The sequence below is a fragment of the Aquarana catesbeiana genome, linkage group LG02 (genome assembly GCF_042186555.1).
Source record: "Aquarana catesbeiana isolate 2022-GZ linkage group LG02, ASM4218655v1, whole genome shotgun sequence".
Taxonomy (NCBI): Eukaryota; Metazoa; Chordata; class Amphibia; order Anura; family Ranidae; genus Aquarana; species Aquarana catesbeiana.
Window position 1 is genome coordinate 54,858,226 of NC_133325.1, and position 14,485 is coordinate 54,872,710.

The following is a 14,485-nucleotide window of genomic DNA, read 5'->3' on the forward strand; positions in this document are numbered from 1 at the left end:
AACCAATGGCTGCAGCCCAGATCAGGGTATTCTGACGAGAAGTGTGTGTGTGTGTGGGGGGGCGACCCCTGCTGTCAGAATACAATAACAGCAGGAAAGATTCCCGCACCAACATTGCTTGTGCTAATATGGGGGATCTGTCATTTTTTTTTTCCCCTTCAACCTATTGGTTGAAGGGAAAAAAAGAGCTGAATGTGTAAGCTCAGCTTAAAGCAAAGACATTGCTCTGACACATCTTTTTCAGGTAGTTAGAAGCTATTGTATTTGCTTGAATGAAGTGCTTTATATTTTCTTTTGTGTTTTGTCTTGCGGGCCTCCCTCCCACGACTTCCATTACACATCTTGGGTCACTGTGACCCTGATGGAGGCGGTAGATGTAGAGCACTTAATACAGAAATACCCAGGCTGGCACAGCAACCCAGAAACCTGCTAACAACAGCCACTGAAAAGAAAACCTTTTCTCATCACAGAAAACCTGACATTTTATCAGATATAGAAAGAAAAAGCATTATCCTAAAAGAATATCTGTAATTCTAGAGCAGAATAACCTAAAAGTGAACAAGTAACAGATTTTAGAAGTCACACACTAATACGAGTTTTAAAAAAAATGGGCACTACCCCCCTAAGGCCTTTAGTAATACATAAATTACATTTTTGGAATTATATATTCTAGAGCTCAGGCAACTAGGTCCCTGACTTTGGGGGGGGGGGGGGGGGGGCTTTGTCACATCCCCACTTTATTCCACTATTAACTGAGATGCCTTAGTGGCCAGTACAAAAATTAGTGGGTAAGCAGAAAGAGGGGATGTTGGGTGAAAAAAGTTGGAATTTCATAACTAATGTTACTCTGCTCTTAAAACCCTTGTAAACCCATACATATACCCAGTGAAGTGACTGGCCTCAGGTGATACACAGGGATGAAAATAATCCTCCTACATAAGTAGTACCTGTTTATCTGCAGTCTTCGCTACATGTGCCCAAAGTGCTGAATTGTAAAGCTTGTCTGATAGTTCAGAAAAAAAAAGCTGAAGTCATACTCTGCAGCGCTCAGTGAGGAGAGCTCTGAGAGGTAATTGGAGGCTTCCATCGGCTGGGGCTCTCTTCCCTGTCACCATTTTTCTCTTGGTGTCAGAAGTGACTCATGCTGACAGCAGAGGAATGAAGCAGCAGACAAAAATGACACTTGGTGCTCTTAACTGTGACAAGTACACACTATAGTTGGATATGCTTTGTTCATATTTCATGTCTGCGGTTTACAACCATTTTAAGAAGAGACAAGTGTGCTTTAAAGTAGATGTAAACCCTAACTGAAGTTTCTCCATGCAGCGTTCACCCAGACAAATATACCAAAAATTGTATAAAATACAATTTTTTTTTCGTTCTTTGCTACAGGTCAGTTCTGCTATTCTCCTGCAGCCTCTTCTTGCCTACATGGACTCCAAAATGTCTCAGGGTGGGTTTCCTGATCGTGACAATAGCAGACCATACATGTTTAATAAGCGCCAACACGGGCACATGTCATCACATTTCGTACTCTAAGTGGCAGTGCAGAAGCACAATTGCTAGAAAGAGACAAAGCGTGATCATACTATAACAGGAAGTGCATATACAATGACCTTCATGGCAGGGTCACCAGGAATTATTTTATCCTGATGGTGACAACAGAGGACCATAATGTTTGTTGAAACCGTCACCATAAGGAGCTCCTGTAACGGAATGACAATGTAGGAGCATTACTGGAAGACAGTTGTCTTCATGGCAGGATGACCAGGAACTACTTTAAGGAAAACTGTAGATTTAAAAAAAAATTGAAATGTAAAAAATAAAAATAAATGAACATGTTAAAGCTTTTATGCAATTTTAGTGATTGGGATTACATCTACTGTAAAGCCCACCTTAGTCAAACATGAACATCCTAAAATTTACCTTGATGGAACAGGCAGAGTCCATCTACTAAGTGGCTCTTCTATTTGACCTGATATTAGTCATGTACACCGGGCAACACGCTGCCTAAATCCCCATGGACACATTCTGGACTGTTTATTTGTTTTGTCTAGTCAGAAATTAGGAAGCCTGTCTAAATAGGGTAGTAGATAATGGGTACAGACAGGCAGTGCCATGTGTTGGCATTCATTTTATTCTTGGAAAAGGGTGCCGGACATCGTCACTTTGCAAGTTACTCCACAGCCACAGGCGTACTTCTTTGCTGAAGCCACACAGCTCTTGCTTTTAAACAGGTACCAACGTAGTGAGGCTCGAACAGCCCAGCTGCAGCTAGCTTTTGCCATCAGTGCAGCCATTTTGTTTACATTGCAGTGCTTACACTCTGAGCCATGGGTGCTCAACCTGTGGCCCTCCAGCAGTTGTGAAGCTACAAGTCCCATCATGCCTTTGGCTTGTCATGCTTGTAACCGTCAGTGGCTTGCAATGCCTCATGGGTCTTGTAGTTTGGCAACAGCTGGAGGGTCACAAGTTGAAAACCCATGCTCTAAGCAGTCGTCGGCCACCTACCTTCACAATCAGCTCATAGCGGGGGATTCTCTGGACAGGCTTGATCATGAGGTCTGACAGGGCCTGTTTCTCCTTGTTTTCCCGTGTGCATTGCTGTGAAAAGAAGAAAGCCAAAAGATAAGGATATGCCATACAAGGAGAAATAGCCAGGAAAAGTCACTTATGAAAGAGACCATCATAAATGGAAACTTTCGCGTTCTGCATACATTTTATGAACATAAAAATAATCTTGCCAATCTTAGATATAATTCAACATTTGCATAAATACCTAATAACTATCTATAATTGCCTATAGAATCATTAATAATTTGGTTTTATATATGTAAGGATTAAAAAACTGGTCTACTGTGAGGTATACTCACCCACTGGTTTACTTGGGACTCAAGTGGCGAGATCTTCTGCTAAAGTTCCCAACTCTTCTCCTGCCCACCTTGGAGTGTTGTGTGTTCCCGTCCACACTTGCTGTTCCCGTTTCTACTACTGCTGTTCTCCATAATATAAGATAAAATCAAAATCCAGCAGGGAGAACGGGTACCCCTTGTAATAGCCAATGAACATGTACGCACTGCAGCAAATGCTAGCTTTGGGCAAACTGACCCTTTTTTACAATTTTGACCCTTTAATGAGTATGGTGCCATATGACCACTTAGTAATCCAATCATGTCTGTATGTGGTAAACAAGGAGGCAAGGCTTGGGCTAGGGCCAAGACTATCATTCCAGGCTGTCTGCAATTCAATCGGTTGTGTTCATTGCCTGCTGAGGAAGGACAACTATGCAGAATGGGTCAAGGCCAGAGCTCCCATCTATCTGGCCGCCATCCTGGAGTATCTGATGGCTGAGATCCTCGAGCTGGCCAGCAACACTGCCCGCAACAAAAAGATGACCCATATCATCCCCCGACCCCTCCAGCAGGCTGTCCGCAACAACAAGAAGCTCAACAAGCTGCTAGTTGGCATCACCCAGGAGGGGGGGGGGGGGGGGGGGGGGGGGGGAGTCCTACCCAACATCCAGGCTGTGCTACTGCCCAAGAAGACCGAGAGCCACAAGCCCGCCAAGGCCAAGTAAACCGGATCAGTTAATTTATATTACTGGATCCTTTAATATGGGAATTTTAGATTTGAGTCAGTTAGATGCAAATTAAGGTGTCAGTCGGGAGCAGAGGCGTCGGGTGGGGGCAAAGGCAATAGGCAAGCGCAAAGACTTCAGGAGGGAGCAAAGCCTTCAGTTGGGAGAAAAGATTTCAGGAGAGAGCAAAGCCTTCAGTTGGGAGAAAAGACTTCAGAAGGGAACAAAGCCTTCAGTTGGGAGAAAAGATTTCAGGAGGGAGCAAAGCCTTCAGTTGGGAGAAAAGATTTCAGGAGGGAGCAAAGCCTTCAGTTGGGAGAACAGATTTCAGGAGGGAGCAAAGCCTTCAGTTGGGAGAAAAGGCTTCAGCTGAGATCAAAAACTTGTTATGAAATTTGTTACAAATGAAGGGAGATCCAGTCCATGGTCTGCAGTCCTTTTGGGTGGTTATAACGCTTTACATATTTTCTTCTATATCCTTGCAGAAGCTATCGGGCCATGCTTAATTGCCCCCCCCCCCATCAAGCAGCACATAATCTTCTTTCCTTCATTCCTCTGCTACTGGGAATAAACAATTCTCTCCGTAGGGCCAAGTGATTCACTTATGGACCAGTTAAGGGGTCCTTTCTTTGTTAGTCATATTGATTCATTCATCCATAATCACCAAAATGTAGCAGTGTTCCTGGTGATCAAGTATACTTGGTGACTACAAATACATGCTAACAGGATCAATTCCTCCCAAATGCATGGACTTGCTCTGCTTCACACCTCTTTGTACCTGCCACTTCAAGCACATAGCTTGATTTATTCCCCCTCCTCTAAAATCGTGTTTCTTCTATGAATGAATTCTCTCCATTCCCAGACCATTCCTGCAGTGCCAAATAATCCAAATCAATTTGCTCGACTGCCGCACAACCTTGAAATGACAGACTGAGTCAGGCCAGGGAGAATGTTTTCCAGACACATTACAATAATGATATTGCCAACAATACAATTGGGCCTAATAAAACTACCCAGAGCAAAAGATGTGTCATGATAAACAGCCCTTTGGCAGAGCACGGGATTCTGGGAATTTGGTGTACTGCGGCCAGTGAGGAGAATTCATTTACAGTATTAATTCTGACATGTAAACAGTGACTGCTCTAGATTTGGTGTAGGGACTGTGTCTATTCATTGGAGTTTTATACCAACGACAAATAATATTTAAAGTGAACCCACACATCAAATATTAATCTCTAGGTATATTAACAACCCCGCTACAGTGTTTTCTTATAAACAGCACTCCAAAAATACATGTCCACCGCTCTGCCATTTTTAAAACAGTGCAGTGGTTGAACATCCTTACAGCTTACAGGCCAACTGAAGACCCAATTTTTTTTATTTTTTAGAGCAGCGTTTCTCAACATTTCTACAACCCATTATAAAATGTAAAAAAACAAAATAGTTTTACATAATGCTGTGGCATCGACACACGTAAGACACCCAACATTAGAGGGTTTTTCAGTGATGGCGAACCTTGGCACCCCAGATGTTTTGGAACTACATTTCCCATGATGCTCAAACACACTGCAGAGTGCATGAGCATCATGGAAAATGTAGTTCCAAAACATCTGGGGTGCCAAGGTTCACCATCACTGGGTTATTTTACACACCTTTGCACACTAGTACTAACTAGTATTCCAGTGTTTCTTCTCTCCCTCAGTGTCCCTTCCGCATTCTGCTAATGTGACCCCAGTGCAGACAGAGAAGGGCAAACAAGGACATCCTTAGGTGCTCAATGTCTTCCTCATCAATTTATGACATCATTTATCAGATGCCCAGCAGCTGGCTCACACCGGCCTATGGTTGCTTCACAAATTAAAACCTGTGGCTTTGTGTAATAAAAAATTTAGGCAAGATCCACCTACCAGAATGCTTACAACTTTGGTCAATTTGAGGCAATTTTATGCATTTTGCCAAGGCACCCCTGAAGAACCTAGAAGGCACCTTGGTTGAAGAAGGCTGCTTCAGAGTCCTCTACAATGCATATTGTGATCTGGAACTGTTTTTTTCTTTTTTCTTTATATCACGTGTCCACACGCAGACCGAAAAAGAGAGGGGGTGTCACACCAGGCCTGGTAATTAGTAAGTACACTGGGTCCAATGCTGGTGTATATTGAACTGCCCAGTCATAAATTATATATCCTGCTGTAACAAGAAAGTAGAAGTAAAACTATGAAAATGGGGGCTGTCAATGCCATAGGAATGAATTACTAAAATTGGAGAGTACAAAATCTGGTGCAGCTGTGTCTGGTAGCCAATCAGCTTCTAACTTCAACTTGTTCAATTAGAATTTCACAAAAACCCTGGAAGCTGATTGGTTTCTATGCACAGCTGCACCAGATTCTGCACGCTCCAGTTTTAGTAAATCAACCCGATGTGTATATGGCTGCATACTGTGACTTCAATCAGGTTTTAAAGTTGAATTCTAGGTATGATTTTTACTGCATAGTAAAATTGTTCCATCTTGGACCAATGTAAGTATACATATCTCATACCTGAGTGATTGCTGTCAAAGCTGCAAACCACTGTTATAGTTGGCGTTAGTACAGTGATAGCTGCAATCTTCCGAGTCATGTGCCAAGCAGCTTCATGTCAGCATACTAACCACAGGAGGTTGCTTGCTTGGCACTGCTGCCATTCACAGAACACTTTGTATTTAAGGAATATAAGGCATGCTTTGATTGGACGGGGTGGATATTGTGACATCACCACACCCACTTTCCAATCAGAAAATAAAAACCATTCTGTGATTGGCGGCAGTGCCAAGCAAGCAGCTCCTCTTCTGCATGGTAACCACAGGCTGTCGCTGTGGCTACCATGCAGAAGTGGATCTACTGGGCACAGGGTCTAGAAGATCACTATCACTCAAGGAGCACCTACTACTACAGCGATTTGCAGCTTTCACAGTCAGATATGAGATATACATACTTACCTTGGTCCAAACTGGACCGCTCTTTAAAGGAAACACGTCAGGAAAGAAATCTGACATTGAGCATTTCCAATATTTACTTGGTTATCCAGAACAAATATGTACATCAGTAGCTCTACCTTCACTGACTGCACTGTTGCTCTGAGTTAGTGATCAACAGAAAAAGCACAGATGGCATCCTTTTGACAAATAAAAGAGTAGCGACGGAAATGATAATATCATAACAGGTCCCCCTTGAATTAAAAGATGTATTTTGTTTATGAGTTGGGTGTACCTCCAGAAACTTTATAAAGGCAGGACGGGCTTCCTTCGCCACTCTAACAGCATCCTTGGCGTTGAGGTAATTATCGATGTAAGCGGAATAGATGCTGACCAGGATTTCCTTGGAAAACTGCAGAGAAGAAGAGATTGGTTAGAATAAAATATTCAAACATGATTTTCAAATAAAAAATATTTTTTTTTATGATTTATCATATTTTTATTCAGTTCACAGATTTTGGAGTGATTTAATGTGGACTAGACTCAGACAATGTCAAAATCTTTCAAACAGTGTGCGAAAAGTTGGCTATCAGTGACATTGACCATTCCACAGTAGCCCTCTGGTCTACGACCACTTTGTCATTGAAGGACAACTGTCATATAAGATATATGTGGGATACCAATACTGTCAATAAATGCATGTAAAGATTCTTATATGATATTTCAACCAACATCTAATGCTGCCAATATAAACCAGGTTTCCTCCAGAGGTTGCTAGGGATTCCTTAGCTGTGGCTGACTGAACTCTCATCCGATGGTGTCTGTCTAGTTCTGAGGCCAACATCACTTGGCCAAGCCAGTTGTAGGACACTAGAAATCTATTTAACTGAGATGCCCCAAGTTTTTACGATATTGGACTGATGTTACCAAGGTGATAAACACTACTTATAATCTCCAGATTCCTCCTGACCCCTTAGTATGCTTCCTTGGACGAGGAACTACATACTCCTCTAATATATATTGCGTTAGCACATCTTTAAGATCTTGCTAGGAAACCGATAGCTAGGTATTGGCTTTCTTCACGCCCAGCAACTTGCGGTAAATGGATAGAACAAGTGAATAACATCCTGATTAGAGAGAAAAATACTTACCAAAGATGGAACTCTTCAAAGAAATGTACTAATATTTGGGAAGTACTGGTTAGACAGCCTGGGTTCGGTTTTATGGTTATGGTTTTCCATTGAAGGTCAAAAGGTCAGCTTCAAAGGACACTTTAAAGCCCCTCCATCCAAGTGTGCGGATGTCAAGTTCACTAACCCGTGCTTCGCGCTCGCCAAGTTAAGCTAAGTTAACCCATGACTAGGGTTGGGTTAGGGGTAGAATAGGGTTAGGGTAGATGGGGCAGATGAGCAGGGTGGTTACAGTGGTGGGACAGATGAGCAGGGGGGGTTCAGTGTTGGTTCAGAGGAGAAAGGAGGTACATTGGTGGGACAGATGAGCAGGGGGTTACAGCGATGGGGCAGAGGAGCAGGGGGGTACAGAGGTGGGTCAGATGTGCAGAGGGGTGCAGGGGAGAAAGGAGGTACATTGGTGGAACACATGAGCAGGGGGTTACAGTGGTGGGTCAGAAGAGCAGGGGGAATAGTGGTGGGACAGATGTTCAGGAGGTACAGTGGTGGGGCAGATGAGAAAGGGGGTTACAGTGGTGGGTGCAGATGAGCAGATAAGTTCAGTGTTAGGACAAATGAGAAGATGGTTCAGCGGTGAGACAGGAGAGCATGGGAGTACGGCTGTGGAGCAGATGTGAAGGGAGGTACAGTGGTGGGGCAGATGATAAAGGAGGAACATTGGTGGGGCAGATGAGCAGGGGGTTACAGTGGTGGGGCAGATGTGCAGCGCAGTACAGTTGTGGGGCAGATGTGCAGGAGATAAGAAAGTGGGTACATTGGTGGGGCAGATGAGCAGGGTGGTACAGTGGTGGAGCAGATGTACATTGGGGTGCAGTGGTGGGGCAGATGAGCAGGGGGTTACAGTGGTGGGGCAGATGAGCAGGGTGGTTACAGTGGTGGGACAGATGAGCAGGGGGGGTTCAGTGTTGGGCCAGATGAGAAGGGGGTTACAATGGTGGGAAAGATGAGCAGAGGGGGTTCAGTGTTGGTTCAGAGGAGAAAGGAGGTACATTGGTGGGACAGATGAGCAGGGGGTTACAGCGATGGGGCAGAGGAGCAGGGGGGTACAGAGGTGGGTCAGATGTGCAGAGGGGTGCAGGGGAGAAAGGAGGTACATTGGTGGAACACATGAGCAGGGGGTTACAGTGGTGGGTCAGAAGAGCAGGGGGAATAGTGGTGGGACAGATGTTCAGGAGGTACAGTGGTGGGGCAGATGAGAAAGGGGGTTACAGTGGTGGGTGAAGATGAGCAGATAAGTTCAGTGTTAGGACAAATGAGAAGATGGTTCAGCGGTGAGACAGGAGAGCATGGGAGTACGGCTGTGGAGCAGATGTGAAGGGAGGTACAGTGGTGGGGCAGATGATAAAGGAGGAACATTGGTGGGGCAGATGAGCAGGGGGTTACAGTGGTGGGGCAGATGTGCAGCGCAGTACAGTTGTGGGGCAGATGTGCAGGAGATAAGAAAGTGGGTACATTGGTGGGGCAGATGAGCAGGGTGGTACAGTGGTGGAGCAGATGTACATTGGGGTGCAGTGGTGGGGCAGATGAGCAGGGGGTTACAGTGGTGGGGCAGATGAGCAGGGGGTTACAGTGGTGGGGCAGATGAGCAGGGGGTTACAGTGGTGGGGCAGATGAGCAGGGGGTTACAGTGGTGGGGCAGATGAGCAGGGGGTTACAGTGGTGGGGCAGATGAGCAGGGGGTTACAGTGGTGGGGCAGATGAGCAGGGGGGACAGTGATCTGAGGTGTGGAGTTGCAGGAATTGGGGCTGATCTGAGGCGTGAGAGTGCAGGATGTTAATTTCTCACTACAGTAGTTTACAGCATTTACTTTATAAAAAATCATTTTCGTGATTGAGAGTGTGAAGTTTTTTCATTATAAAATCGGCACGCTCAATTTCTTTGAAAACATTTTTTGGCACATTGTGCTCAAAAGGTTGCCTACCCTTGATATAAGGTATTAACGCTTCAAAAAAGGACTCAACGTGAAGTAAAAGGTGGTGGGGTCAGGCAGCTTTACACGTGGTTGTGGCACAGTCCCATTTAGTAGAATAGGTTACATTCAGTACTGCCCGTCGAAGACAACAGGCAGGTTCATTTTTGCGGCACCATGATGCAAAGCACACCCCTAACCACTGCCTTCACAGCTTAAGGGGGAGTATGGTTGGTAGGCTGGAAAAAAAACATGCCTCAACCGTGTGGTTTTTACCGCACTCTAACAGCTCCCAACTGTCCCTGATTTCGAGGGACTGTCCCTGATTTAGAACAATGTCCCTCTGTCTCTCTTTCCTCTTCATTTGTCCCTCATTTTGGTCTGATCTATATATATGTATATAAAATACACTTTTAATCTATCAGAAAGTGTTTTCCAGTGCTAAACCTTTCATCTGATTTCTAAATTGCTGCATTTGTAAATTCTAAAAGCCAATATAAAGGAATAATAGTGGTAAAAAAAGCACTTGTGGGTTTAACCAATCTTGTTTTTTTTGTACAATCCTCCTTTAAGGGGGTGTGGCAAGAGGTGTGTACTATGCCTGCATACTTTTGCTGATAGGGGTCCCTCATTCCCATCTCAAAAAGTTAGAAGGTATGCTCTAACCACAAGTGTAAATAAGGCCAAAGAGGGTTTTTTTTACAGTCTTTTCAACCAAATGACCTGCTGGCAAAACTTTGTTTTCAGGCTTGATTTCTGATTCAATGTTACTATAAATTTTTGGTTTTTTTAGGTTTCGGATAGAATGTGGAAGGGTTAGAACTCAGATTTACCCCCTTTATGTCCTGGCGACCATTGTCACTGGTATTGAAAATGAGGAAATATAAAACATTTGAGTCGTCATCAATACAGGAATAGATGGTAAATTTAATTGGGACACTTTTTCCAGTGTCAGCTGTTTTATGGTGGCCATACACTAGACGAAAAATCGTTTGAAAATCTGTCATTTGGACAGTTCGTTAATTCACACCTATGCATTTTTTAGTGCCTTTTCAGTTTTTCAGAAACACACTACAGTCCATTTAACGAGACCCATGGTTTCCTATGGGTCATGTTCACATCTGTGCATTTTATGGAAATGGCCAGGGACTTTTTTCTGGTTGTTGGTTCAATAGACTTCAATGGATCAAAAATGTGTATTGAAAAAACACAAAATGCACCTGTAATATGCAAACTGCATCGTGTATAGGTGTGAATCGGGTCTTAATGGGCACAAATCGAAAATCATTTGTGGTGTTTTTGAGCCAAAAAACCGAAGGAAATGTTTGGAAAACTTCTCCTGAACGAACAAAAAAATTGAAGGGTTAATGTGTTTCTCGCTGGAACAGTTTGCACTAGGCATATGTGACAAAACAAACGAAAAACTGATTCATTTAGGTCTGTTGAACGATTTATCGATCAAAATTTGGTCATTACATGATGGCAAAATCGTTTGCTCTCATGACCATGTGTTCGTTTTTTTTCGAAAACGCGTTCAAACGATTTATCGACAGGAGTATGGCTAGCATAAGAGGGGAATTTCCTCACTTTGGAGAGATTTCCTTCTATTTACTAGACAAGAAGTGAAATGAAATCTTTCACATGTGACACAGAAGGCAAGTATGGAAAAAAAAACCCTACTCTATTAAAAATAAAAGAAAAGAGCATTATATATACTTTAACCACTTCAGTTTCTGCACCTATCGTAAAGGATCAGAGTAATTTTGGCTACGGGTCTACTGATTTGCTTCCCACGGTGCACCACAAGATAAAGAAATATACTTACATGGAAGTTCCCTTCAGATCATCATTTCAACTCATTAAATCAGCATTAACAAGTGCAACTTAAGCAAAACAATTTTGGGAGCCTTTAGATGTTTAAGAGTTGGAGCTTATATCACTACAGTGTGTGTCCACTCTGACATCACAGAGCTGCTCCATGTTGCAGGAATCCACCCAACTGCCTGATTGACAGCTTGCTCCAGCTATCAGCATTGAGCTGAAAATAAAGCCAGCTGTGCCCGCCCCTTCTCCTACCGGGCAGTCCAGTGAGCACTGGATGGAAAGAGCGAAGACCGGTGACTGACAGTCAACGTTCTTTACTCAGAGAAGACAGAAAACTAAGCGATCAGTGGTCATGTGATCGATGAGTGCTCGATCTTAGAGCATGTAGGGGACAGCTGGTACGTATGGCTTTTTTTTAGTACCACAAACTTCTCATTTCATTTGCATCTTTTATAACTGCCCAGAGTTCAGCTTTAATCTCACCCCCACATCCAAAGCCGGGCTTCAGCAACTCTCACAGATGCAGTGTGCCGCACCCCCCCCACCCCACCCAACACATTATTAACTCGCATGGAAAAAAATAAAATGAGATAATTCAGAAAGTGTATCTCAATTTTCTGGCCCCGTGCGGCATTTAATCAGCTCTTTAATGTTAAGTTGTTAGAACACGGGAAGATCAGAAGCCGACCTTTCTCTATCGCATTTTATTTCATGCTGGATTTTCGGGGGTGCTATTTTTAGACTTGGTGACGCAAGAAGAGCGAGGCGGCTTAAACTCAAATGTAACTCGCTGTACCCTGTAAATACTTCCCTGTACAGAAGGTGGACAAAATAATGGAAGCAAGAAATTAAATTAATGATTTTAAAGTGAAATATTTGAGAAGACTCTTTTGGCAAACAAACAGTGTGTACAGCACCAATTCTTCCAGCACTCAACAAGGGGGGGTTAGAATAAGGTTGAGGCTATGTTAGTGTTTAGAGGGTTTAGTCTATCTATAAGCTACTTTTTAATAGAGTAGGGATGGGCTAAAGTCCCTGTTAGGTTATTTTTGTGCTCCAATGGGGAAATTTCCCTTTCACATTCTGCCCCTGAGATACAACAACAGGAAGTTACAGGGGGATTTCCCCTTTTAGACAGCTGTCCATGGAAAAGGTGTCCACAATGGAGAATTTCTACTCACCACATGTTCTAGGGACAAGTCTAAATTTTTCGACTTCCCCAATCATTTTCTTTCTTGATGGCAATGGTCCCCCCTATAAAGGGGTGAGTCTCCCTAAGGGGGTCACAGACCACAATATAAACTTGACAGAGGGTCTAAGTTTTACCCATTCAATACAAAACTAGAAAAAGGGTTTTAGTTAGGGTTACACTTCAAGTCATAGGTTAGCATGAAGCTGTTCTTTTCCTATGCTCTGTGGATACTGTTTGCTTTGCCCAAATGCTAGGCCCAAGCACTGTCACATGAGGGTAGGGTTGCCACCTCATCCCTTTAATCCAGGACACATATGAATTACACAGTTTCTGAGGCCAATATAATGCAGATAAGTCACAGAGTTTAATTACCACGTTAAATCAGCCACAGAACCTGTGTAATTAACATGTTTCCTGGATTAAAGGGATGAGTTGGCAATCCTACATAGGGGGTGGTGGGGCAACTATCCTGTTTCCCCGAAAATAAGACCTAGCGTGATTGTCGGTGATGGCTGCAATATAAGTCCTACCCCCCAAATAAGCCCTAGTTAAAGTCCTTGTAGGTCTTATTTTCAGGGTAGGGCTTATTTTCGGGGAAACAGGGTAGGGCTTATTTGGGGGGTAGGGCTTATATTGCAGCCATCACCGAAAATCACGCTAGGTCTTATTTTCGGGGAAACAGGGTAAGCCCTGTGTAAGATTCAACCATATCAACTTGGAGCACAGGCCCACCTATATGGCTGGTACTTAGGCACCCAGTACCATATAGAGGTAAAAAAGGAAGAGTCACATGCTGGCCATGATGTTCCTGTTATTTCTCCTCAATGGGTAAATGTAGCAAGTGGGAAAAGTAATGGAGAAGAATTAGGTGAACCTGTTGCTTTGTCCTGCATAGCTTCACTGGTTTCAAGTTTTAGTGTATCTATAGCAAAAAATAATTTTTATATAGAGTGGGGAATGGTTAAACCCCTGATAAAATAGGATTTTTTCATCATACTTATCTGTAAAATCCTTTTCTTTGAGTACATCATGGGACAGAGTTAGGCTAATATTCATTACCTACTGGGTCATACTTCATCTCCAGGTGAATGGACACTGGTAGACCAAAGGTCTTTAGACAGGAAGTGATCCCCTATATAACCCCTCCCACGCAGGAAGTACTTCAGTTTTGTAGCAAGCACTGAATCCTCAAAAAAAGAGGGGAGGGACCTCTGTGTCCCATGATGTACTCAAAGAAAAGGGATTTTACAGGTAAGTATGACGAAAAAATCCTATTTTCTTTTTCATACATCATGGGACACAGAGTTAGGCTAATATTCATTACCTACTGGGATGTCCCAGAGCAATAGCCTTGAAGGGAGGGAGACACCCTGCCAAACAATAGCCATCAGACCTTATACGGCAGCCAGCAGTATACTGCAGGCGAAAAGCCGATTCCTCGGCTGCTCGAACATCCACTTGATAACATTTTGTGAACTTATGCACTGAAGACCAAGTAGCAGCCTTACAAATCTGAGCCACAGATACCGGATGGCGAAAAGCTCAGGATGTTCCTACACCCCTGGTAGAATGAGCTCTCACCCTAAAACGGAGGAGCTTTACATTTCAGACCATAGGCCTGAATGACCAACTGACGGACCCAATTGGCAATGGAAGCTTTGGTAGCTGCCTGCCCCTTCTTGGGTCATTTTGCTGAAACAAAAAAGGAGTCTGATCCTTGGATCTCCGCAGATATAGACAAAATAAACCTTGACTGCCCGGACAACGTCCAAGGAATACAGTCGTCTCTCTTCCGCCAAACGAGGCTGAGAGAAAAAAGAAGGCGAAATAATGTCCTGATTT

At 43.6% G+C, this 14,485-nt stretch overlaps 1 protein-coding gene and 1 pseudogene across 2 annotated transcripts in view; one reads left to right on the forward strand and one right to left on the reverse strand.

Annotated features, from left to right (window-relative positions):
• ARHGEF17 (Rho guanine nucleotide exchange factor 17) overlaps nucleotides 1–14,485 on the reverse strand; it is a 362,668-nt gene that overhangs the window by 77,453 nt on the left and 270,730 nt on the right. For both annotated transcript variants that reach the window (XM_073612921.1, XM_073612920.1), the window contains exons 5-6: nucleotides 6,823–6,939; nucleotides 2,512–2,604 (exon numbers count right to left, since the gene is read on the reverse strand). In XM_073612921.1, coding sequence (XP_073469022.1) covers nucleotides 2,512–2,604; nucleotides 6,823–6,939 — 210 coding nt within the window. The remainder of the gene's footprint in view (nucleotides 1–2,511; nucleotides 2,605–6,822; nucleotides 6,940–14,485) is intronic.
• On the forward strand, nucleotides 3,172–3,577 carry LOC141129767 (histone H2A type 2-B-like; annotated as a pseudogene).